The 23,462-nt window shown below is 30.9% G+C and overlaps 2 protein-coding genes across 6 annotated transcripts in view; both read left to right on the top strand.

Moving 5' to 3' along the window:
• Positions 1–11,255, top strand: part of LOC137926006 (4-hydroxybutyrate coenzyme A transferase) — a 41,037-nt gene extending 29,782 nt beyond the window's left edge. Inside the window, exons 5-10 of the mRNA XM_068769521.1 lie at positions 878–1,069; positions 1,646–1,772; positions 3,496–3,584; positions 5,568–5,687; positions 8,337–8,483; positions 9,277–11,255. Coding sequence (XP_068625622.1) covers positions 878–1,069; positions 1,646–1,772; positions 3,496–3,584; positions 5,568–5,687; positions 8,337–8,483; positions 9,277–9,461 — 860 coding nt within the window. The 3' untranslated portion in view covers positions 9,462–11,255. The remainder of the gene's footprint in view (positions 1–877; positions 1,070–1,645; positions 1,773–3,495; positions 3,585–5,567; positions 5,688–8,336; positions 8,484–9,276) is intronic.
• Positions 11,256–12,797: 1,542 nt separating this feature from the next.
• The window catches only part of CkIalpha (Casein kinase Ialpha), a 42,707-nt gene continuing 32,042 nt past the window's right edge, over positions 12,798–23,462 (top strand). For 2 of the 5 annotated variants that reach the window (XM_068769526.1, XM_068769522.1), the window contains exon 1: positions 12,798–13,122. In XM_068769526.1, coding sequence (XP_068625627.1) covers positions 12,991–13,122 — 132 coding nt within the window. In that variant the 5' untranslated portion in view covers positions 12,798–12,990. Of the gene's footprint in view, positions 13,123–17,760; positions 17,986–20,263; positions 20,550–22,540; positions 22,795–23,462 lie in introns of those variants that run through there. The other 3 variants (XM_068769525.1, XM_068769524.1, XM_068769523.1) reach the window with 3 other exon arrangements.

The following is a 23,462-nucleotide window of genomic DNA, read 5'->3' as shown; positions in this document are numbered from 1 at the left end:
TTGACAAGTTAAAATATATAATATATTACGGAAACACTGTTTTTTAAACAGAAGAACAAAAAATAAAACCAAAGGTGTTTTATTATCATTTATCACTGTCAGAAATTGCTCTCATTATTTTTATCGGAATCGAAGGTTCGAAATCACTTTCATCGCTCGAAGTTATTTGTGTCGATTCGATGTTTGAAGCAGAAATATTTACATTATGAGAGAAGGTAATAAAATCGGTTATTAAAACAAAAAAAAAACTTTTTTGGAAAACCGTGTAAAACGAGTACCGTGTAAATCGGGGGATAGGTGTATTTGGTTTAAGAATTTTTCTTAAATAAAAGTACCCTAAGATACCTTTTATTGTCTCAGCTACATGCTCGTAATGTCCTGTCAAAATCGGTCTGGCCATTTCAGAGATTTGTCGGCACAAACAGAGACAGATAGAAAAATAATATATGTTCCGTATGTATGAAAGTAAAAACCGGTTATCTAATATACAAAATTCTCGTGTCACGGTGTTCGAACTTGAACTCCTCTGAAACGGCTTGACTGATTTTTACCAAATTTAATATGTGTATTCAATAGGTCTGAGAATCGGCTACCTATTTTCTATACCCCTAAGTGACAAAGGTTGTTCACACTTAAAAAAAAAATATTTTTTTAACGAAATTTTTTGTTTTTATTTTTTTATGATACAGCATACAAGAATACATACAACCATAAATTTTCACCCCTCTACGATCAACCCTTATTTTTTATTTGTAAATTAAAATATCAATTTTTTTTTGCAAAACAACGTTTGCGGGATCAGCTAGTTTTAATATAACAAACAGACATATCAATTTTATATATTTGTATTCATAATTTTTTTAATGTAATTGTTCAGCTCAAATAAACGTGAACATGCCGCGCACTTTCGGCGACGCCATTATCCACGTGTCGCACATCGACTATGCCGTGGAGGACAACACGCCGCTCCCGGAGCACGGCAGTAAGGGTCCCGCCAGTCCTGAGGAGACCAAGATCGGCCAGCTCATAGGCGACAACCTGGTGGAAGATGGAGCTACCCTGCAGATGGGTTAGTAACCAAAATAACCAGATTATTGTATCCTAGATTTCAACTTATAACGGTTTTATTTTTAAAACAATACATTCACTGTCCACTTGCATATAGGAAAATTAACAAAAGCTTTAAAAATCTCAGACGTGTTTTTTTTGTCATCACTTTTATATATTATCCTTTATATATTATTAAATACTTGACAACAACAGAAATGTTTATAATTTCTTTCAAGGTCTCTCCAATTTTTTTTTCAGTCAATGTTGCCATTGTATATTGCCTTCATGAGAATAAACATACGCATAAATAATAGTTCCAAAAGATATTTTAGACACTTCTTTTTTATTTTCAATTCTTATATTAAAAATGTAATATTAAATGAATCTTATTACAGAATTCTAAAGTTTTAAACATAAAAATTGTTAAATTTAACTTAAAAGAGCAATAGTCGGGTTTCTGGTCGACTCTTAGCAGTAATATTAAAATAATTTACTATACAAAAGCGCTTGAAATTTCTACTAGAATGAAAATATTGACAATTTTTATTGTGTTAAAATAAGTATATATTGATGGTGGTTAAATTGTTCGAAACAGGTATCGGAAGCATCCCGGACGCGGTGTTATCAGCTCTAAAGAACCACAAGGATCTCGGCATCCATTCGGAGATGTTCAGCGTTGGCGTAATCGACCTGGTGAAGAGGGGATGCGTTACCAACAACCGGTGAGTTTTTATATCGATATTATCATTGTCATTTTAGCTGGTGAACGCTCATTGCTAGGAAAATGCTTTCAAAAGTTTGTACGATGATCAGTCTGGTGTCGCCCGTATTCAGCGACTTCACTCAAGCTGGACTATGTCGGTCCACCTAGAGAGGGACCTATTCCTGCTGCATCATCTGCTCGTAATCGCCAGTCGAGACTATTTCGACCCGAATATTATAGATCCTATCAATTTAACGACGTAAGATTAAGAAAAAGTTAGAGACATATAAAAAAGAAGAAAAAAAATTAAGAATACACACTTATACAGACTCCAACGGTAAACATATACATACTCTAATGGTGGACTTGCATGACACCGCCTACTGCCATTTCAAAAGAACTGATTGGATCTGGCAACGAAACTCCGAGCATAGCCCTCTCTGTTGCTATCTGGGTGACCTTGACTTGTTCATTAATTTATTTATATTATTATCCACTTATGATCATTTATAAAAAATAAACGCAATGTTTGAAGACGAAGATCTTTGACCATAAGGATCCTAGATGTGGTCGATTACGATGGGCTCAAGATTACCTCACAGAGCAATGAAGAGGGTTATGCTCAGAGTTTCGCTGAAAGATTGAATCAGAACTAAGATCGGCAGCTGGCAGCGTACATTACTCGGTCAACAACTATTGACCGTTGAAGCCGAAAGGTTATGGAGTGGCGACCACGTGACAGTAGCTCTGGGTAACTCATTTTTTTTTTTTTTTCGGTTGGGGAAATCTTCTGGTATTCAAGATGCCCTGCCTCTGGGGGGAGGACAGGGGTATGTGGGATTCCTACCCACTAAAACCCCCTTCGGTGGTCGCCCTCTGCGCTAAACGGGGGACCGCGGTAACTCTTCCACTAGGTCGACCAAAGACATGGTTAACCCTTAATAGCCTGATTTACGAAAGTGATTTTTTTACTGTGTTTGCTTGAGGGTCTAGATGAAGGGAAAAATATATATTTTTTTTAATTTTGTTGGAAAGAATATTATACAACAATAAAATTCGTACAGCCAACCTATAAAAAAACTAATAGTACTGTGAACATTCGGTTTAAAAGATTGGTATCAAAATTGAAACTCTAGGCTATTAAGGGTTAAGGTGGCGGGAAGTCGCTGAATGCAGCGCAAGACCGATCATCGTGACGATGTTTAGGGTAGGCCATTGCCTTGCTGTTGACGTCTATCAGCTAAAAAGAAGGAAAACAACACATAATTTCCAAGAAGTGCTATCTCTTATGAAATTATAGTGTAGTACACCCAGAATCCAAAAATTCTTTTTATTTTTTTATAACTATCGATGGAAGGCTTTATATATTATTTTGGTTCTTATTGTAAAAGCGTACAGTTTAAATTTAATTTAATATTATTTATTGTACACGTTAGGACAAATTTAAATAGTTTCATAATAACAAACAAAAGAGTACAATAGGCAGTTTTATCACACAAAGCAATATCTGAAATGTCCAAATGTGTCTAAAAAATCACAATATATTCAATTATTTAAAAAATTTATATCAGTTACTTCAGTTTACCTTCTCATTTTTAAATTTCTTATTCCGTAACTAAATCTGACTCAACACGTTTTCCATGGTTCTTTGGCTAATTTTTCTATCTCAGTTTTAATTTAAAAAAAAAATAATTTTAATGTCATTCAGTCAGTTTAATGTACATAATATATTAATTTTGCAGAAAGAAAACGCACAAAGGGCGCATCGTGGGCAGTTTCTTGGTCGGCAATCGCGAGTTGTACGACTTCGTGGATAACAATCCCTTCATAGGTGAGAACTTGTTCTAAACCAATTTTATGCAACACTTACTAATACTAGATCAAGTACATAAACGTCACAAAATTATTTTCTCATAATTTTATATATTTCGAATAAAATATTGAAACGTCAAATTCAAAAAAAAATAATTAAAAATATTTGAAACAAAAACTTAATAATGTTCCGTTTTTAAATCTAAACTTTTTAATGTCACCAAACCAGCCAGATACAAATGGTACACTCATATATACATCTTCTTTATTAGTTAGAAAGTCTTTAACAAACAAAATATGTCTTCATCTTGTCACACTCATTTGACAACCTCCTTTTGACATCTGTCATAAAGCAGCACCTAAAAATTAAATAAAAAAAACCAAGGTATTAAAACATTCAGCCTTCTCCAATAACAAAATACAAACGTGGCATAGGCATTTTAGATTATTTATCAAAAGTGTATACAGTTCCTTGGCCTAGGATATTGTGTAACATTTGTTATTATTTCATGACACATACCAGGGTGAATCAAAAAGTTCTTAGAAGTGCATATATATGAAATCTTTTTGGATCAAGTTCGATATTCAAAGTAAAGAGTGTCTATCACACTATATTTATGCAGACTGTCACTTGTTTTTGTCAGTTCGTTCGCATGTAATAAATTTTTTTGTGCAACGAATTGCTAAAAAGTCAAAATTATGGATAAAAGTGAGTTACGTGCGGTGATAAAATATCTCAGTTTGAAAAAAATGTCTACGAAGGAAATTTTTTTGGACGTTCAGCAGACATTAGGGGGTGATGCTGTACCCTATTCTACGGTTGCGTACTGGGTGGCTGAATTTAAAAGAGGTAGATCAAGCTGTAAAGATGACCCGCGTTCTGGGCGGCCTTCAACCTCCGTTACAGAAGAAAATGTCAAAAAGGTTGAGAATCTGGTTTTGGAAGACAGAAGAATGACTATAAAACATATAGCTGAGATCCTAAAGATATCTTTTGGTAGCGTTCAATCCATTTTAATTGATTCACTGGGGTTCAAAAAAGTGTCTGCAAGATGGGTGCCACGAATGTTAACCGACGAAAACAAAAAGCGACGTTTGGAAATTTCCAAGCGTAATCTCGAAATGTTCCAGCGTGATTCGGATAATCTTTGCCGTCGTCTTGTCACCATGGATGAAACGTGGGTCCACCATTTTGATCCTGAAATTAAAAGACAAAGCATGTCTTGGAAACAACCATCCTCTCCATCCATTAAGAAATTTCGAGTTGCTCCTACCACTGGCAAAGTTATGGCCTCTGTGTTCTGGGATAGTGAAGGAATCCTTTTTATTGATTACATGCCAAAAGGCCAGACGATTACTGGACCCTATTATGCAAATTTAATCCCGAAAGTGCGTGAAGCGATTAAAGAAAAACGTAGTGGAAAACTGTCGTTGGGCGTGTTGTTCCTTCAAGATAACGCTCCTGCTCATCGATCGGAAGTTGCGCTCAACGCAATCCGCTGTGCTGGCTTCAATCTCCTTGACCACCCACCATATTCTCCGACTTAGCCCCAAGTGATTTTCATTTATTTCCAAAATTAAAAGAGGAAATTCGTGGAACAAAATTTCACGATAATGACGCGGTTATAGCTGCCGTAGAGGACTTTTTCGTGAGTCAAGAAAATAATTTTTTTTCACAAGGAATAAGGAAGTTAGAAACGCGTTATTCTGAATGCATTGCATTGGAGTGAGATTATGTAGAAAAATAAAATATTATTATTTAAATCTTTGCATTTTTTAATATTGATTCCAAGAATTTTTTGATTCACCCTCGTATATATAAATATATATATATATATATATATATATATATATATATATATATATATATATATATATATATATATATATTGAAAATGTATGTTATACTTCATAATCTATTCGCCTCAACTCTTTTTATAAGTTAAGCAATTATGATAAAGTAAAAAATAAGGAATTTTGACTACAAGTTCATTTGTTGCAGAGATGCTGGAGATAGACTACGTGAACAACACGCATATAGTGTCCCTGCAGCCCACGATGACGGCCATCAACTCATGCATTGAGGTGGACCTCACCGGGCAAGTGTGTGCTGATTCCATTGGTGAGCATCCTCATCTCTAAGCTCTGTAATAACCTAAATAAAATCTTTTATGTATGCATTTAGGCCCACCTATATTATACGGATGACATAGTTAAAGTCATGGGAAGTTGTTATAAGAGAGGCTTATGCCGTGCAGTGGGCGTCTATCACTTAAAAAGAACAAGATTTCTTATTATATTTTTATTATTATTTATTACTCTGACACATGTTTTACAATTACATAGCTAACTGTAAATGGTTATTGTTAAATGCAACACAATTAGATATTTTAAATTAGCAATACTCACCACTGCAAGCGCTAACCACAATGCCCCAGCTACCCAATTCACATGCGACACTCCACACATGACATCGCGTCATTTGCAATAGAACAAAAGTAAGAAAAGGACCAATATTTAACCCACTCCGCACATGCAGTAGTAGTCGTGCAACAAAGTGCACCGCCCGCCAGCCCGCTGATAAATGCATATGCGGCAAACATTGCGAATCACACAACTGCCACCGCCAAATCACTCAACACGTGTTTCAGTCACTGGACTCTGTGTTTAGCACTAATTGGTGTAACATAGCTCCTGAAGATGCCCCGTGAAGGGGTGGATTGGTCCTTTTCTTACTTAGGATGGACTTCCGCAAGGTAACACCAGATTCCATTAAATAATAGAACAAAACACTACTCACCACACAATAACTCCCTATCTGCGAATAGCGTAGGCGATCCGAGCATCCATTCTTGGCTCGACCGTGGTCCACGCTGCCGTCCCAAGCCGCATACACAACATTAACACTACACAGCTCTACACGGGTAGAGTGGTTTACTACATGTGAACGTCATCGTACAACTGGAATGCGTCTGTCCAGCCTCTGGTTTATTTTTATGTTCAAGAACTCTTCCGCTCTGTGAACTCAGATCCGATAAATCTGTAAAAGCGCCTGAACTAACAGCATCAACATCAACTGACACCAACTTAAATCAATTGCAACTTATATGCATGGAAATCCATGTACAGGTTTTTATAATAACTTATATGTAATATATTATATATAAATGTTACTGAGTACATATCAACAATAGAAACCATTATTCTGCTCCATAATGCATATTGCATGAACTTTACTCATAATATAAAGTTGATTTTCACTAAGGAACTTGAAGTAGTTAAAAAATTGGTCTAAATATATATTGTTGAAATGTAATTGATGCTCCATTGTTAAGTATCACTGTCGGGTCCCAGATCAAACAAGATAGAAGAGTAGCTGGAGTTTTTTCCACTATTTTTTCCAGCATTAACACTATCTTAAGTGGTAGTAGTGTTATTAACCAGGTTTGACCCTCGGGCGGGGCGCCCTTGTGAGGAAATGCTAAGTGGGTATATCAACGAGTGACAGCTTAAAACAAGGTCCTCTCGAAGGACTCTTTGAGTCACCCCATGGAGCATCAATCTGGTTAAATAAGAGTATGTAGCGCCCTGTGCCCAGGCTTCTTTGGGAGCCCTTTGGAGCTTCTATACCTTAAAAAATCTCCGCGGTATCTGCAAATGCCATTTGGGCAGCAGTAAAAGTCCAGACAATAAAAAAATTGAACACACTTTGTATACAAGATACACAAGCTATTTCTAATATCTAGTGCATTCTGAGAATATACTTTGTATTAAAACACAATCATATATTTTTATTTATATTATTATTCAAATAATTAAAAAAAATTGTAGATTTAAAAAATAAAAGACTCCAATTTCATTTAAAAAAACTAAATTACATAGACCCCTTATTGCAGATAAACATTTTTGTAAAAAATAAATTCTTTTTATCTTTCTATTTACCTGATAGAGTTACTATAACAATACGGTTCGCACTTTGAAAACGAGTGAAAGGGACGGGTTTTATTATCTTCAACAATTTTAAAGAATTATGTAAATCTGTTTACTACATGCGACCACTTTTTTAACCATTGTGTTCACTCGCCTTTAACTTCGCATTTAACGCCGATAGAGTAACAGTATGATGGCTCCAACACGAATAACAAAAATTGTGAAGAAATTGTTTATTGCTAGTTTTGAAATAAGTAACATTTAGTTTTTAAAAAAATATTTACTACAAATTAAAAGTTACAATATTATAAATTATATATTAACACATTCCACAGCATGTGGGGCGTATATGACCTCCGTTTTTGTTCAGTCCATCTGCAGTTCTCATTGAAAAGCAAAGGATTCTTAAAGAAATGAATTGTAGGATCGAATATAGACTTCACATCACGCATGCGCGTACGTAATGCATATTAAAATTTATAATTTTTCCCGCTAATTATGGGTTTGCAGTATTGAAAAAGTGTTAAGGCATATGTCTTAAACGACCTTTTCAATTTTTTAAATACGGGTCGTATACGCCCCACGCAGCCTGAATGGAAAATCTTTTAAAATTGCCATGGCATAGAACGTGTTAATCACAATATAATTTATTACACAGTGCTCACAAACTCAGTTAAGTGTCCAGGAGTTTGACTGAGCCGAAAGTCAATTGACTGTCTGTACAAGTTATTGAATATCTGTCGAGAATCAAACCTTGATCTGTGAATTTAAATCACAGACTTCAAACACTGGACTACCACTGATAAAAATACCTTATTGATAATTTTGTTTTTATAATCAGGTACCCGCATGTACTCCGGTTTCGGAGGCCAAGTGGACTTCATTCGTGGTTCCGCTGAGTCAGTGGATGGTAAAGGAAAACCCATCATTGCTCTAGTCTCCACCACCAAGAAGGGAGAGAGCAAGATTGTGCCTACTCTTAAAGTCGGTTAGTATTGCAGAACGCAATTAAAAATTTAAATAAATATCTTTTTTAATTATTAAAATGTTGAAGGTACTTTGACATATAGCGTTACTGAGCGGCTTCACACTCAAGGCTAAGAGTAATGTTTTAAATCTACAGGGTGGTTGGTTATACAAAGCAAAAACATGAAAGCAATGAATGTATAGTTCATTTGTTGTCTTGGTACTGCCAGAAGTTAATAGTGTATTACATTCTAGTAGTATCAAATTCTTAAGGGTCAATCATTTTCTTCAGGGTGATTAGAAAAAGATGTAAAAAAATTAAAGCTTTTTCTTTACAAATATACATTCACTAATTAAAAGCTTTTCCACCTATAACTAATCAACAATGTCACTAAAGTTATTTCATGAACAGCTAGACCAATACAGTAATTTTCATTCAATGTGTGAGAAAGATTCAAATAAAATAGCAAAAACTTTTTTTTTCCTATTGCAATAATAATCATACCTACGCAGTAAATATTAGGGGGACTGGAAAGTAATGTTTTTTCTTTCGACATATTTCACAGAAAAACTGATCGATTTTTACCGCTTTGGCATTGAAAACTTAGAGACAATAGGTTGTTGATAAAGAATGTTTTGTTGATTTAAAATAAAAACATGTAAAAAATGTAGCCGTGTGAATTTAACTTAAGAAAGCGACATTTCTTTCTGGTCCCATTTGCCTTTGAAATAAATTGTATTATTCTATTGGACTGCAATAGTCCAAAAAGTTGTGTAGAGTCTATCTATTAATTAGTTTATTTATTTTCCAACAGGCGCTGGAGTAGTGACAACCAGAGCGCATGTACACTATGTGGTCACCGAGCAAGGCATAGCATATCTCTTCGGTAAAACATTGAGACAGCGGGCTTATGAACTCATTAAAATCTCTCATCCCGACCACCGCGAGGCACTCGAAAAGGCCGCATTCGAACGTCTCAAATGCATGCCAGCGCCATAAATAATAATTAAAAAAGACAACAGTGTTGCCAGCATAGAAAAATTACTGCAATTCGGTATATTCTACAATTAGTTATTCAAAACATATAAAACTATAGCTGTTATCATACTAGTATTAAACAGTGAAAATTTGTTATTAGAATTTACATATTATATTTGTGCAATGATAACATATAGTACTATCATACAGCGCTAGAAGTTTACTGCCATTGTTACCAATTTATTAAGAATCAATTATTGATAATGACTATGCATTTTATATTTACATTATTTTATAAATTGACTTTTGATGGCACTAATTAAAAAATGCTTTCTTTTATAGTAACATATATTTCGACATATTATTTTTTATTTTTAAGTAATCAATTACTTGGACTTTATTTAAGTTTAAACATTAACTTTTCATGCTTAGTGGAAAACTAATAGGTTTTTGTTTACATACAAGCATTTATGATTAATCAATCCTTACAGCAACCCCTCTATAATTCGGTAGATTAGTTCTGCGTTATAGATAAACTGGTTGTTTAAGCATTCCCGTATAACGCGCATGGAGAAATAATTGGCGTTTAACTTATCTTGTTAAAAGGGTTAGATTAAAGTCATTATTAAAATCAAACTAAGAACATCATTGTCTGGCATTTCAAAATGTTTAAAAAAGATTAAATAATAATATTAATAAATAAACATTTTAAATAAAAGAACTAATGTATACATGACTTTAAATACACAATGTACATATTTACGACAAACTGATTATGATAATAATAAATATTATTTCAGAATCTAGTGAGTCCATAGAATATATGAATTGTACAAATCAAATAAAAAACAGTACAGTGATATAAATGTAATGTGTGGTAAGTCCATGCGTTATGTGGGGGAAACCCTTCTAGTAGGCGTCATGAAATAACTTTATTTAAAACGTTTTATTAGTGTGCCGTGTTATAGAGGGATATTACTATATAATATATTGTACTCATTTTATGTCAGAAAGATCTAATGATCATCGAAAACTTGTTTTTTTTTAATTATGTCATTAAGCATGTATTTTACCATTTTTTGACATCATGAACATATAAACATATACAAAGCAATTGTTTAAAAATATTGTTGTATGATTTTTATCAAGTATACCTTTACATATACTAAAGTCACTACCTGAATTTATAATCAATTTTTAATGTTAGATTTTTTTTTTCAGTCTATTAAGTGAAATAATAATTTATGTTCATGTCTAAATGAATTAAATATATCAATAGTTTATATCGAGTTTTTTTTTCATTCAATAAATTAAAAACTGAAGAAGACCAAAAAAAATGTATTTGGATTACTTCACAGATTCAGATTGCATATTTTTAGATTCATTAGGTTAGACTTTCTTAACAGCAACCTTGGGACATGAGTGTTTGGGAGGTGTGTGCAGGGGACCTATGTTTGATCATACCATTTCAAGGATATCTGAGAAGGCATAACCTCAGCTAATGGATTAAGAGGTAATTCGGGCAAAGAATAATCACTTTTTAACAGACAACAAGGTGCGACTAATGCCCTAATGTCCAACAGGACATGTGTTGACAAACATTACACAAAGCCACTAATACACTGCAGTACTGTGGGAACACTTCATGATATAATTCCCGCTGGTGTATAATAATATAACTAACATTACAATGATAACGTTCCATATGGAACAGTCATGTTTACTCCTGAGGATCCATATTTCTAAGACAGTTGTACATTTTTAGTTTATGCTAAATAATTAATTCCAATTATTACACATGTTTGTTGTAATATTTCAGATATGCTTAGAATAACACAAGGTACGATATTATATTAGCTTTATTATGGAAAATTTTATTTCATATTAGCAAGACTGTTGTATTTAAACAGTATGTGAAATACAGGCATAACCTCTTAGTCATTGTCATTTCCGCCTTATGATCTACACTGCTGATCATAGGCCTCCTACAAAAACTTTCAATAAGTCTTAGTAATTGTGCATTGTGAAAAGTTATTTTGAATGAAATGTAAAAACAGCGAAAAGCTTTTCAAGAAAAATTGAAAGCCTTAATTTCTGAAAGTAGAAAAAATAATTAACACCCTTCAAATTTTTTATAATCGATTTCCGTGAGAGCATTATCAGAATAAAATTCCGCAATTATTTAAAAATTCATAATCATTGTTACATTTCATAGAATGAAATATTAATAAAGATTAAGCAATCTCCGCTATTTATACATTTAATATTTTAATTAATACAAAGCGTGTACTCGATATTGAGAACTAATATTTATGATTTTGATTTCATATTGAATTTGTTGTCAAAAACATGTCCGATATGTCACCGATTGCGTCATCCATCCTTAAATCGATTTATGTTAATATAGAAATAAAGTCTTAAAAAATTTATATAGAAATCTTTCGTTTTACTTCGTATATTGGTTATCATAAAATAAAACATGATGTATTTTCTCTACAATAATAATTTTAATTTGCACGTATTTTTTTATAAATATAAATAATACTTTTTTATTAAAGCAAAAAAAAGTTTAACATGCCTTTTTTTTGTGTAAGATCATTAAAAAAAGGTAATTTCCAATATCATTCGTAATCAGATGTTATAGTTAAATTATATTCGTTGGACAAAGCTAATATCAAAGAATAGACAATTTCTCTTTTGGTTTTTAATACAAAGAAAGATCCTTCATTTATTGTAGTAACAAAATTATAACTTGGGTTTTAGAAGAAAAGAACACCCGTGACTTTATTCAGTTCAGCCGAAGTTGTTTATGATTTATAATAAAAAAATGTGATTCGATAAACTTGGACAAAATATTACAAGCAGTTACCAGTAATGATATAGAATCATTTAAAACGATTACTCTGCATTCAATCCCATTAAACTTATATGGGCTTTAATGTCTTTTATATCCTCGGGGTGAAAAGAAAGTTGCAAAAAATAACATACTTAAAGAAGCAGATATTGAAAAATATATTGACTCTCGGTGACTCAAGTTACAAGAGTCAATTCCAGTCGGGTTGGTAGCAAACATCTAGGAATAAAAATCAATGCTATGGAATATAACATGAAATCAATGTGCAAAAATGTTATTACTATTTAAAACCCATTAATTAATGCATCAAAATTACCGCAGTGTTGGACTTTTTGTAAAAAAGAGTAAATTGTTAGCTTTCTATTTAAAAAGAAGCCAGTAAACACATCTTCGAATTTGTTCACTTTTATTGATGTATTGACTCTATCCGGCGAATATACATAAATTTGCTAGAATAATATGAATGGCAACATTGTTCATGCCGTACATGTAAATCGTGTATCGGAACGTGCCCGTGCCAGCCAGTTACTATCTTTCGTTTTACATCTTTCTTTCCGTTTTGCTAATATTGTTCACGACATCACGAAATAGAAATGATAGCGCGTCAAAACTTGTTGTTGTAGTGTTTCAAGATCTTTGTGCGGTTTTATAACAAAATTCGTGTAATCTACCTAAATTAGAGAACAATCAATCGCCATGACGAGCTTTCAGGGTATGCTGGCATTCAAAAAAGAATTGCTGATTGCTGGAAAATATAGAATTGTTAGGAGAATCGGTGGCGGCTCTTTTGGCGATATTTATCTCGGGATCAACACGGCTAATGGCGAGGTAAGTGAATGATTCACCGTCGAACCTATTTTTTAACGATTAAAATGTACAACTTTGAAAAGAGGTCGCCAAGGGGTTGTGAAATTGCGTATGTTAGTTTGAAGCAACGCAGTTGAGGGCTCAAGGACTTATTTTTGTTCTTTGTTGCTATAATTCCGCGTTGCAGATGGTCAGGAAATGTATAGAGTGATTTCACATTGAGCAACTAAAATATATTTGCGCTGAACGAAGTTAATGAAATTTTATGTCTAATGGCGTTTTATTAATATTCATATTCCTATACACTTGACTTCAAACATATTTATTAATACAAATAAAACAATCTAGTTTTAACGGTTTATATTTTAAGTTTCACTTTAATCTCGTAATTTTAACGTGTTTATCTGTGACGTTTTTATAAAATTATTCATAATGTAATTTTATTATGATTCAATGCTTTTATCTAGGCAATAAAAACTAAAAGAGGTTCGGTCCTCTGTTGCTTTGTCTAATCGGAATGCTAAACGTATATTGAGTGACTGCCCATGCCGATATCCCGTCACTCCCTGGAACATTACAATAAACGAGCTATAAAGACCTCCCATTTTGATAAAATTTCTATGTAAAATCACAAACTCCAAAGCTTTGTTATTGTACAAGCAATTTTAAATAAGCTACCTCCAATCTGCAGAAAGTAGATCACAAATGATTCAGTCTATTACTTTAATGCAAAAATATAACAAAGTATTATACAAAATAATTAAGGTTTTTACATTCCTCTTTCAGAGGATCTACCAACATATTGTTGCTAAAATTTACTATGTGTAAAAACACATGCCTTATTTTTCTATTATTTTAATTAAAACACCACAAGCAGTAATTAATTCATCATACATAAAATTTTACATCAGATGATACCAAATTTATTTTAAATATCAATAATGTTGTATATTTAATTATTAAAAATTTACTTTTACAAGTAAAAAGAAATATACAAATTTATGTATTGTTTTTCATTGCCACAGATTTAAGTACATAAAACTAATGGTAAATGTTCTTATGTTTAGCTTATCAAATCATAGTTCTAATACTAACTAAACAACATACAATAAGAGTGAAGAAAAAATAATAATGTTTGATTTGAAACATTCTGTATTTCATTATCTGTATTAATAATTCATGATATTTTTACTAAGCAAGCTTGCAACTGGTCCTGTTGAAATCTATGGGGTCAGCCTGTATCCAGCAGTGGTCATTCTATGATTAAAATGATAATGATCAAGCTTGCAAGTTTATTAAAAGAGTCAAAATTAAAATTATTATTGTTTATTACTGGACTTTGTTTCTGAGTAAAATTAAATTAAAAATTTGTAATTGTTGTAATATTTCTAATGATAAAACTAGCTTGGTGATTAATGTGAGCAGGTAAACAGATGTGTCATAGTTTACTGTCAAATCTGCCTAATAAAATAAATGAGGCAGTAATATTTATTTTAACAACTCATCATTATATAGTCATACAGGTTTCCTTAATATGTATCAAGCTTAGATGATTATTTGACTTATATATGGAGACAAAGAAAGAAGTAAAAGACAGTATTTCTTGTTATTTCTTCTGTAATAGATACAACCAACTGATGTGTAAAAAAAGTCACTGAGAAATAAAATGTAAAACTATTGTTACAATTTGTCATGTAATATTTTTCATATCTACAAACTACTGTTTACAAAATAACAAAAATTTATAGTAGTACTTTTTTAAATTTGCAACAATAAGGTGATTAAGTCTAACTAAATGTTTATTTAAATTTATATTTTCTTAAAACCAAACTTCACTTTTGTAAAGTATGCTATTACATGAGTGTAAACAGATTAAATTTAATAATTGTATTTAAAACATAATTGTGTAACAAAGTATTAATTTGATGAGTGGTTTTGTATTGTAATATTTTTATAGTTGAAAGTAATGAGATCTGTGTTCATTCCTATTTGGAGACATTAGGTGATTTTACCATCTTCATTCTAACTTCTGCTATTACAGCTTTGCTGATATGTAGATTTGGACATGACATTTATAACAGTTTCTAAGTACATTCACTTTTGTAAAACTATTCCTCTGTAGTGCCATATAAACATTTACAACCACAGTCACCCAGTAGTTACTGTAACTTTGGCATCATCTTCCTAACTTGCAGATTTCTAGTCTTGTTTCCAATGAAAATTGTTTCTGTAAAGGTGAGACTATCAAACACTAGTTACACATCCTTTAACAGCTGATCCCATGTTATAGTAACTTTGTGGCCACTTGCAAAAGAGACATTGTTTATGAAACTTGCAGTGATCTTTTGTGGAATTGTATTGGATCTTTTCCTCACTGAACTTCATAAACTTAAAACAACTTCTATAACCAATTTAAGCCACAATAAACATCGTTTTAAATAATAGATTGCATATTAAAATATGAGTGTATGGAGAAATAGTAGAAAAATGTAAATAGTAATTTAAAAATAACATACTATGAGTATAGGAATATAATTGGACTTAAAATGTAATTAAAAACAAATTAAAGGGTAGATAATTGATTATGTAATAAAGAATACTGGTCACATAAAAACTTAAATTAACAACATAGAAATTAAGATAAAAATTGTGCTCTATACAGATACTTATAATCACAACATATAAGGTCTCTGCCAATAGCTGCCAGAAGATTATAAAGTTGTGAAAATAACTATTTAATACACAACTTTGGTCTCTGCAAAAATATAAAAATAAAAATTTGAGTGCATATGTTTTGAAGCTGTATTTTATAAACAAATAAACATGGCATATTTGTTTTGCATTATTTATAGATTCATTGTGGTAATGTATATTCATGTAGATATGAAATGTTTTCTTACATCTTTAAGCTAATGTTAATAGTCAAAGGAATTTATGATGCCTTAGAATAATAATCCATGTGGTTTAGATATCTTTTTCACATACTTTAAGAATTTAAAATTCTTAAAGTGAGTAACTTTGTATGATTATAAAACATGTAATGTAAGAATTATAAATTAAAAAAGCTTATTAAAAAAGCCTATTATTCTATACTGAATGTTTTAAGTAAATAATACAGCTTGGGAAATAATTGCTCTACTATAGCAGTAAGGATAATGTAAAAGTGATGACAAAAGAAAAACCTGCCTTAGTTTTTTGTATGTTCTTCTCAGATCAGGTCTATTACAAATATTACATGAGTGCCCAATGCCCAATCTGATTCTAAATTCTACATAACTGAACTTGTTTAGGATTCTTATATCATAAACAAGTAATCACCATAAATGATTAAGTGGCTAGTGATGACAAAATAGAGGTAGCAATTAATAGTTCTTTAATATTTAGGAAAATGACTACTTGGTAGTATTACAGCTTGCAATTACTATAACATTAAAAAAATATTAAAAATTAAGAATTTACAAAATATAGTAGAATAAAAATTGTGTTAAGTAAATCATCTATTACAATGAGTTTTAATCAATATAATATTAGATTTATTCTTAAATATTAAGTTTGAATGTAAATAAACAATGTTATAATCAAATCTTTTTGGCAAATGGCCATCTTAGAACATATTCATGGCATTCACTTGGGTGGGTTTTTTATTTTGAAAAATAATTGTATTAATGGGACCAACATACATCACATCACTAGAGAAAAAAGAGAAAAACTTGTATGTTAAATAATATTGCAGTAATACATAAGACACAAGAAATTACAGATATTGTAATTTGCATTTGCAGGAGACATAATTTTAGATGGATATTCAAATGCATTATTTACCTAGTTATTTCTGGTCAGAAATGAATGTGACTACATTATATTAATAATTTAAAATTATTTCCGATGTTCGTAAAATGTCGATATATTTCCTTACAAAAATGTAACTATGGGACCTTTAAAGGGCGATTTTAGAATTCTTGACCATACATCAAAAGAAGAACAATGAACCGGATTCATATATATTGTTTAATAATTGAAAACTTATTAGGCTCAAAGTCACCCAGAGAATAATGAAGAGAGTGCTATGGTCAGAGTTTCGTTGCGAGGTCGAATTAGAAGTGAGATCTGCAGAAGAAGTAGGTCACTGACGTAGGTTTAAAACTTGTTCATCTGTCGTGGCAGTAGGCAAAATGACAAATCATTCTTGCAACCGATAGCCTATGGGGTCGGAAGGTTCTCTAGCCGCAACCACAAGCAGGTAGATGCGACGGGAAGTCGCTGGATGCGGGCAGCGTAAGACAGATCATCGTCGCGATCTTTTGGAGAGGGCTACGCCTTGCAGTAGACGTCCATCAGCTGAAAAAAAGAAGAGTTGAAAATTTGTATACCTGAGCATAATTTTGTATAAATACTTAATTCATGTTACGAAAAAATTGTTGGATAAATAATTTTAATATTCATTGAAATGCATAAAAACGATAGCTATCTGAAAAATAATATGTATGCTAATTACTTTAAATTTATGTTCAGACGTTAATATAAATAATACCTATTGAATTATCTAATTAAGGTGCGTGATTTTCACCGTAAGAATTTTGTTGATTTGTATTTTTTTTAATCCCCGTCTGGCAACACCACCTCAATATGTTTTCGTTATCTGTTTAGTAGTGGAAAATGTAGCTAAGATGTTACTTGTGTTTTTATTGAAAGTGTTTAGTTTTGTGAAGTGTACGAAGTGCATTTATCTTTGTTTTTCTTGATTGTTATGAATTATATTAAGAATTTATTATGTCGACGCAACGAAAGGAAATGTTGATCGCGAAGGAATATCAAATGGTCCGACGAATAGGTGGCGGATCATTTGGCGATATTCATTTAGCATACAATATAGCCACGGGAGAGGTATTTTTTCGCAAAAATCCTTATATTTTTAGTTTTAATTAAACCTGCTTGATATGTCTTCATTACGGCTTGCGTTCATTGACGAACAATTTGTAATTTTTACGTGATGTTTTTCACATAATTTTAAACAGTGTACTGCTGATTTGGACGGAGCAATTTTTAATTTATTTATATTTAAAGGAGGTCCTTATTTTGACTTAAAAGTGACGTTTTTCATGTGATATCGTAGACAAAAACTATACAATGCAATATGTATTACTATATTTTATGTATTCAAAAAAATTTCTCACGACCTTTATGTACATGAAATAATGACGAAAAGTCTTGACCTGTTTTCTATGTCTATTGTGCAGCAGCAAAACATTACACCTTTTAAGTTCTTGTTAAGATATTTATATAGAAAAAAATCCTTGTATCCACTAGTTATGCCATAACTTCAGAATGACTTTCCCAATTTGTCATCTTTTATTCATAAAAAATTAAATTACCTAAAATTTTGTTAAAAGAGTTTTATGGATAATTATTACAATAATGTGGCTTGCATTGGCATTATTAATAAGTAAATCTAAAGTTGTGAGTATGGCATCAATCTTGAAAATCAAAGTTTTCCATGTGTATGTTACCCCTTACCATGTTGAAAAAGTATGTATGTTATTCAATTTCATACCAGAAAATAAAACTAACTGTGTTGTGTATCAAAATGCATGAGAATAGACATTGTTTTTAAATTAAATTTTTTGTGATATAAGTTTAGATTTATAATTTGTTGTTAATACATGGCATCATTTGTTAGATCAGCTAGTATGGTAATAGAAATATAAATATTGATATAGTTCAAAAGAGGGATTTATTCAGACAGAAATGTAATTGCTCTAAAATAATTATCATTAATATATTAATATTATCATACAATAAAATAAAACATTTGATTAATTAACATTAATTCATTATTATGTATATCTTTACATAAGAAAAGGAAAAATCTGTCTGCATCCAGTGACTTCCTGCAACCTTAGCTATGGCAAAGGGCCTTAGGGCTCCTCAACAGATTTTCATTAGCTGGTCATAAATCTAATAAAACATGCTAAAAAGTCCTGGAGTCATAATTCAATTTTTTTATTGGTTTATTAGTATTGAAATTTTTTACTTGTATGTTATCCAATTTCAAATTCTGTTCTGAATGAACAGTAAGCTAGAGCAAATGTTGGTAGTTGTCCAGGGAGTTGTTTCAATTTTGCTTACAATTGTTGCCAATTCTCATTTGCAGTAATTGTTGAGCCCAATCATAGCTATAGTGAGTAACATTAATAGTAATGCACAAACTATTCTCTGTAGGTCATCATACATTTTCGAATCAAATTTAATTTTAAGCAAGCCATTATAAGATATATTTTTATGATTCTATAATTTACAATCTCTTGTGTTGAATAATACTAGTTAGCACTCAAAGAGTTTTAGCTGTTTCAGTTTTAGTAGGTTCATTAATCAATCAATTTATTCCACTTTTAATCTTGTAAAACCATTTTAATATTACCTATTCACTTATACAAATTACTAAATTTGTAGTTTTAGCTATCCACTGTCATTTTCAGATTGATTAAGTTGACTTGCATCTATGGTTGTATAGATTATCCTTTAGTAATAAAACTAAATCAAAGAATTAACTTTAAGCAGCTTGTGTAATGTTGGTTCCATTATGGAACCCATATTAAATTAAAAAATATGACATATTAGTTTGTTCATAGTTGCAAAATGAAGAATTAAATGTAGCAATATTAAATAATAAATAACATGAAACAATATCAATTTAAAAATTTAAAACGGTGTCAATTTTATGTCAAAAATATCAAATGAGGGAACACTTGATAATGAATAATTGTAAAAACCCACCCATCATACTAAAAAGTAATACCATAAAGATTTTATAAACTATGTCTATGGTGATTATTTCTTATTAATATATTTTAAATCTTTAAAAATAATCGAAATAAATTGAGAATATATTGCTCTTTATGTCAAAAACTTGCCTTTCCATATTATAGTTGTAATAACAATGCTAGAACATTATCGAAGTTCTTTATCAAAAATTTGTTAATTCGTATTGTTAGTAACAACTAATTTATTTTTCCAAGGCTTTTACGCTTGTCAAATTTGTCCTATTAAAATTTTCTTACGAAAATCTCTTAACCGGGTAAAAACAATTTTACCAATTTGGTAGTTTTTTCTTAGGTCTGGCAACATTCGTATTGTGACGTCACAGTATATGCGCTGACGTGATGAAATGAAATGAGTTTGTGTCCATTTTTGTTGTATTCGTTGAAAACATTATATTTTTTTACGTTTGTGGATACTCAAAAATATTATAAATTATAACATTAAGTTAAGTAAACAAAATGGCCTGTAAATAATTACTGTAATAACGAGATATGTAGACAAAGAAAATGGCCACCCTTAAGAAACATACGATTATAGATACTAAAGTTGAAAGATTTAAAGTCGTCCGAAAAATAGGTAGTGGCAGTTTTGGGGACGTTTATTTAGCCCTAAATGAATGTAATCAAAAGGTAATACTTTCACATTTAATTTAAAAACGTACCTGACATCTGCGCTTATGATGTTACGGGTCGCGTGTACTTTTAGATGTTAGGTTTTTATTTAGTTACAGGTTATTCAATTAGATATATGGTAGTAATGTTGAATTTACCGTTCCTCCAACACAATTTTATGTCATTTAACTCTATAATTCCATGTTACATACATTCTTTATTGTTGTTTTTGCTTGAATGTTTAATATACAATAATTTATTGTATAAAAGTCATGTTAAACTCTGTTACTCGCGGGGCAAAATCTTAAGGACTAGATAGACTACAATCCCTATTTAAATAATGCTATTACTATTACAAGCCAAGTATATCTAAGAAATGTCAATGAAAAGTACATAAAAGTTCATACATTACCATTTGCCACAGTTTGAAATTTAGTCTTTAAATGTCTATTTGTGTCATAAATTTATCACCTGGAATAACTTGAAAGACAAATATGCTGGCGATTTGTTTCATTTTAATAAAATTGTATTTACAATTGAATCTTTAAAGTTACTACTCAATTTTGAGTAGATTTGACAGCCAACTTTTCTCATTTGTTATTAGTGATCGGGAAAGGTAAATACCTTCAAATTTTGTGTTAAAAGAATCTAATGCTGAACCTAATCATATCCATCAACTAATGACAGTTTTCACCACAATTGCTGCTTGTACGACAGTTAAAAAATATATTTGGGCCATAAAAAAGCTGAAAAATGCTCAGTGGGACTATAAGAATTCTCTGCACCATATGTTGGACATGTTTAAAAGGAATTTAGATGGCTAGCTAGTAGATAGTCAATAATTGAGAATTGTTAAAATCTACTAATGCTTAGCTTTGATGCAGTTAATATTGAGTAATTTTATTGTGACAAATAGTTTTTTTGTACATGTATGTATACTATGTAGATAATTGCTAATTTTATTTTTGCCACATCATAGACACAGTTAATAATGCATTTTAAATAAATTACAAGGGTCATGAGAAATGTAGGTGGATTACAAATATAGTAATATTTATGATTTGTATTTAAAGATCCTGAATAGGATCAATATTTCCTTATTGTAGTGTATGCTTTTATATAAGTCAAGTGCGTTTATATACCTTTTCTTACTCCACTCTGTACTAAAGTGGTTGTTAAGTAGCGTAGTAGGCGTGGAAATATGCAGTATCTTTAACTCAAATCAAGTAATCAATTTCAATTAGGTTATGCTTTTGCATTTTGAAATGCAATAGCTTTCATGTGATATATTTAATCTTTAAAGTGTAAGTCATGAAGATAATATCACTGTCTAAACTATTATATACTTACATTAATCAATTTCCTTTCTACTAAAAGAAATTGTTAAAATTTGTAATTTGTGTTAAAGTCTAATTTATAATTGTGGTTCACATATTGGCTTAATGCAATGAAATGGTATTTCATATTGTTCATGCTTTATTGAGTAGACAACAACTGGGTGCAATTTCGTTAAAAAAGTAATAAAAATATTTGAAATGTAGGCATAGCTCTTAAGAAAACACTAATGTAAAGGGTTAATAATTATAAAAACAAATGGTTAAAACTTGTCTTGAGAAACTTTTTAAGTATTTATATACATGATGTCAATTCATATCAATAATACACCTATAAACTTCAGATTTAATCAAATTACAAGTATAATATATTTTAAGCACTTTCTTTAAAAAAAAACCTTTCATACACATTTTACATTTTCATATTTTGCGTAAAAATTGTGTAAACTGAAGTTTTAGTTAATATGAGGAATAAAATAACAAATTTTCTTTAAAAATGTGGTATTTCTATTAAAAAAATTTTCGCGGTGAATATTCAGTTTATATTATATACGTAAAAATAACATTCATTTTAAAGTTTTTAGATTTGGTAATTTTTCTTGGCACTGGCAACATTCTGTGACGTCACGGTATATGCGCTGACATGATGGAATGAGTTGTGTCCATTTTTATTGCATTCATTGAAAACATTACATTTTGCTTGTTTTGTGGATATTTAAAAAATATATAAATTATACCGTTACGTTAGCTAGACGAAATGGCCTTCAAATAATTTCAGTATATCCGAGTTATGTAGACAAAAGAAAATGGCTACTCTTAAGAAACATACAATTATAAACACTAAACTCGAAAGATTAAAAGTTGTCCGGAGAATAGGTGGCGGCAGTTTTGGCGATGTATATTTAGCCCTTAATGAATGTAATCAAAAGGTAATAATTCCACGTTTAATTTAAAAAATGTACGCGATGTCTATGAGTACGACTGTCAATCGCGTGTAATTTTTATGTTTTAGGCGCTAGATTTTTTAATCAGTTACAGGTTGTTTGATTATTTATATACCGGGAGGTATATACACAATTTTACGTAGTTTCATTCTATTATTTCACAATTCCATGTTTGCATATATTCTTTATTGTTGTTTTTGCTCTGATGTTTGATATACAACAATTGATTGTTTATCAAATATTCAATACTATTATCATTACTTTTCAATCATCTGCCTGCCTTTGAAACTATTACACATAACAAACAAAACAGCATTCTTAATGTCCTGTTATGTTATTGTATGTTCAATTAGATGTTCAGTATGTTGAGTGCAGAGACTTCTTTGTAGATAACCTAATTATTGCAACAATAATTACATTGATGTTATAATTAAGGCCAAACTAAGCATCCTGTTCAAATTATAATAGTTCAAATACATTGGTTGATACCAATTTATTTATCATACATTGTTCAAATACTATATTAAAATTGTTTTTATTTATTGGAAAGCACTTAGATATTAATAAATCTACCAAAAGTGAAAAATATGCTAGTTCTACCTTCAAAATACTAAGTTACCTAAGTAGGTCATATTTTAAATATGTGTCTGTAA

Source organism: Battus philenor, unplaced genomic scaffold, assembly GCF_028537555.1.
Source record: "Battus philenor isolate CCGP_79_NKW_IND1 unplaced genomic scaffold, ilBatPhil1.0.hap1 SCAF_28, whole genome shotgun sequence".
NCBI classification, from domain to species: Eukaryota; Metazoa; Arthropoda; class Insecta; order Lepidoptera; family Papilionidae; genus Battus; species Battus philenor.
This window is presented reverse-complemented; position numbering and strand designations above follow the sequence as displayed.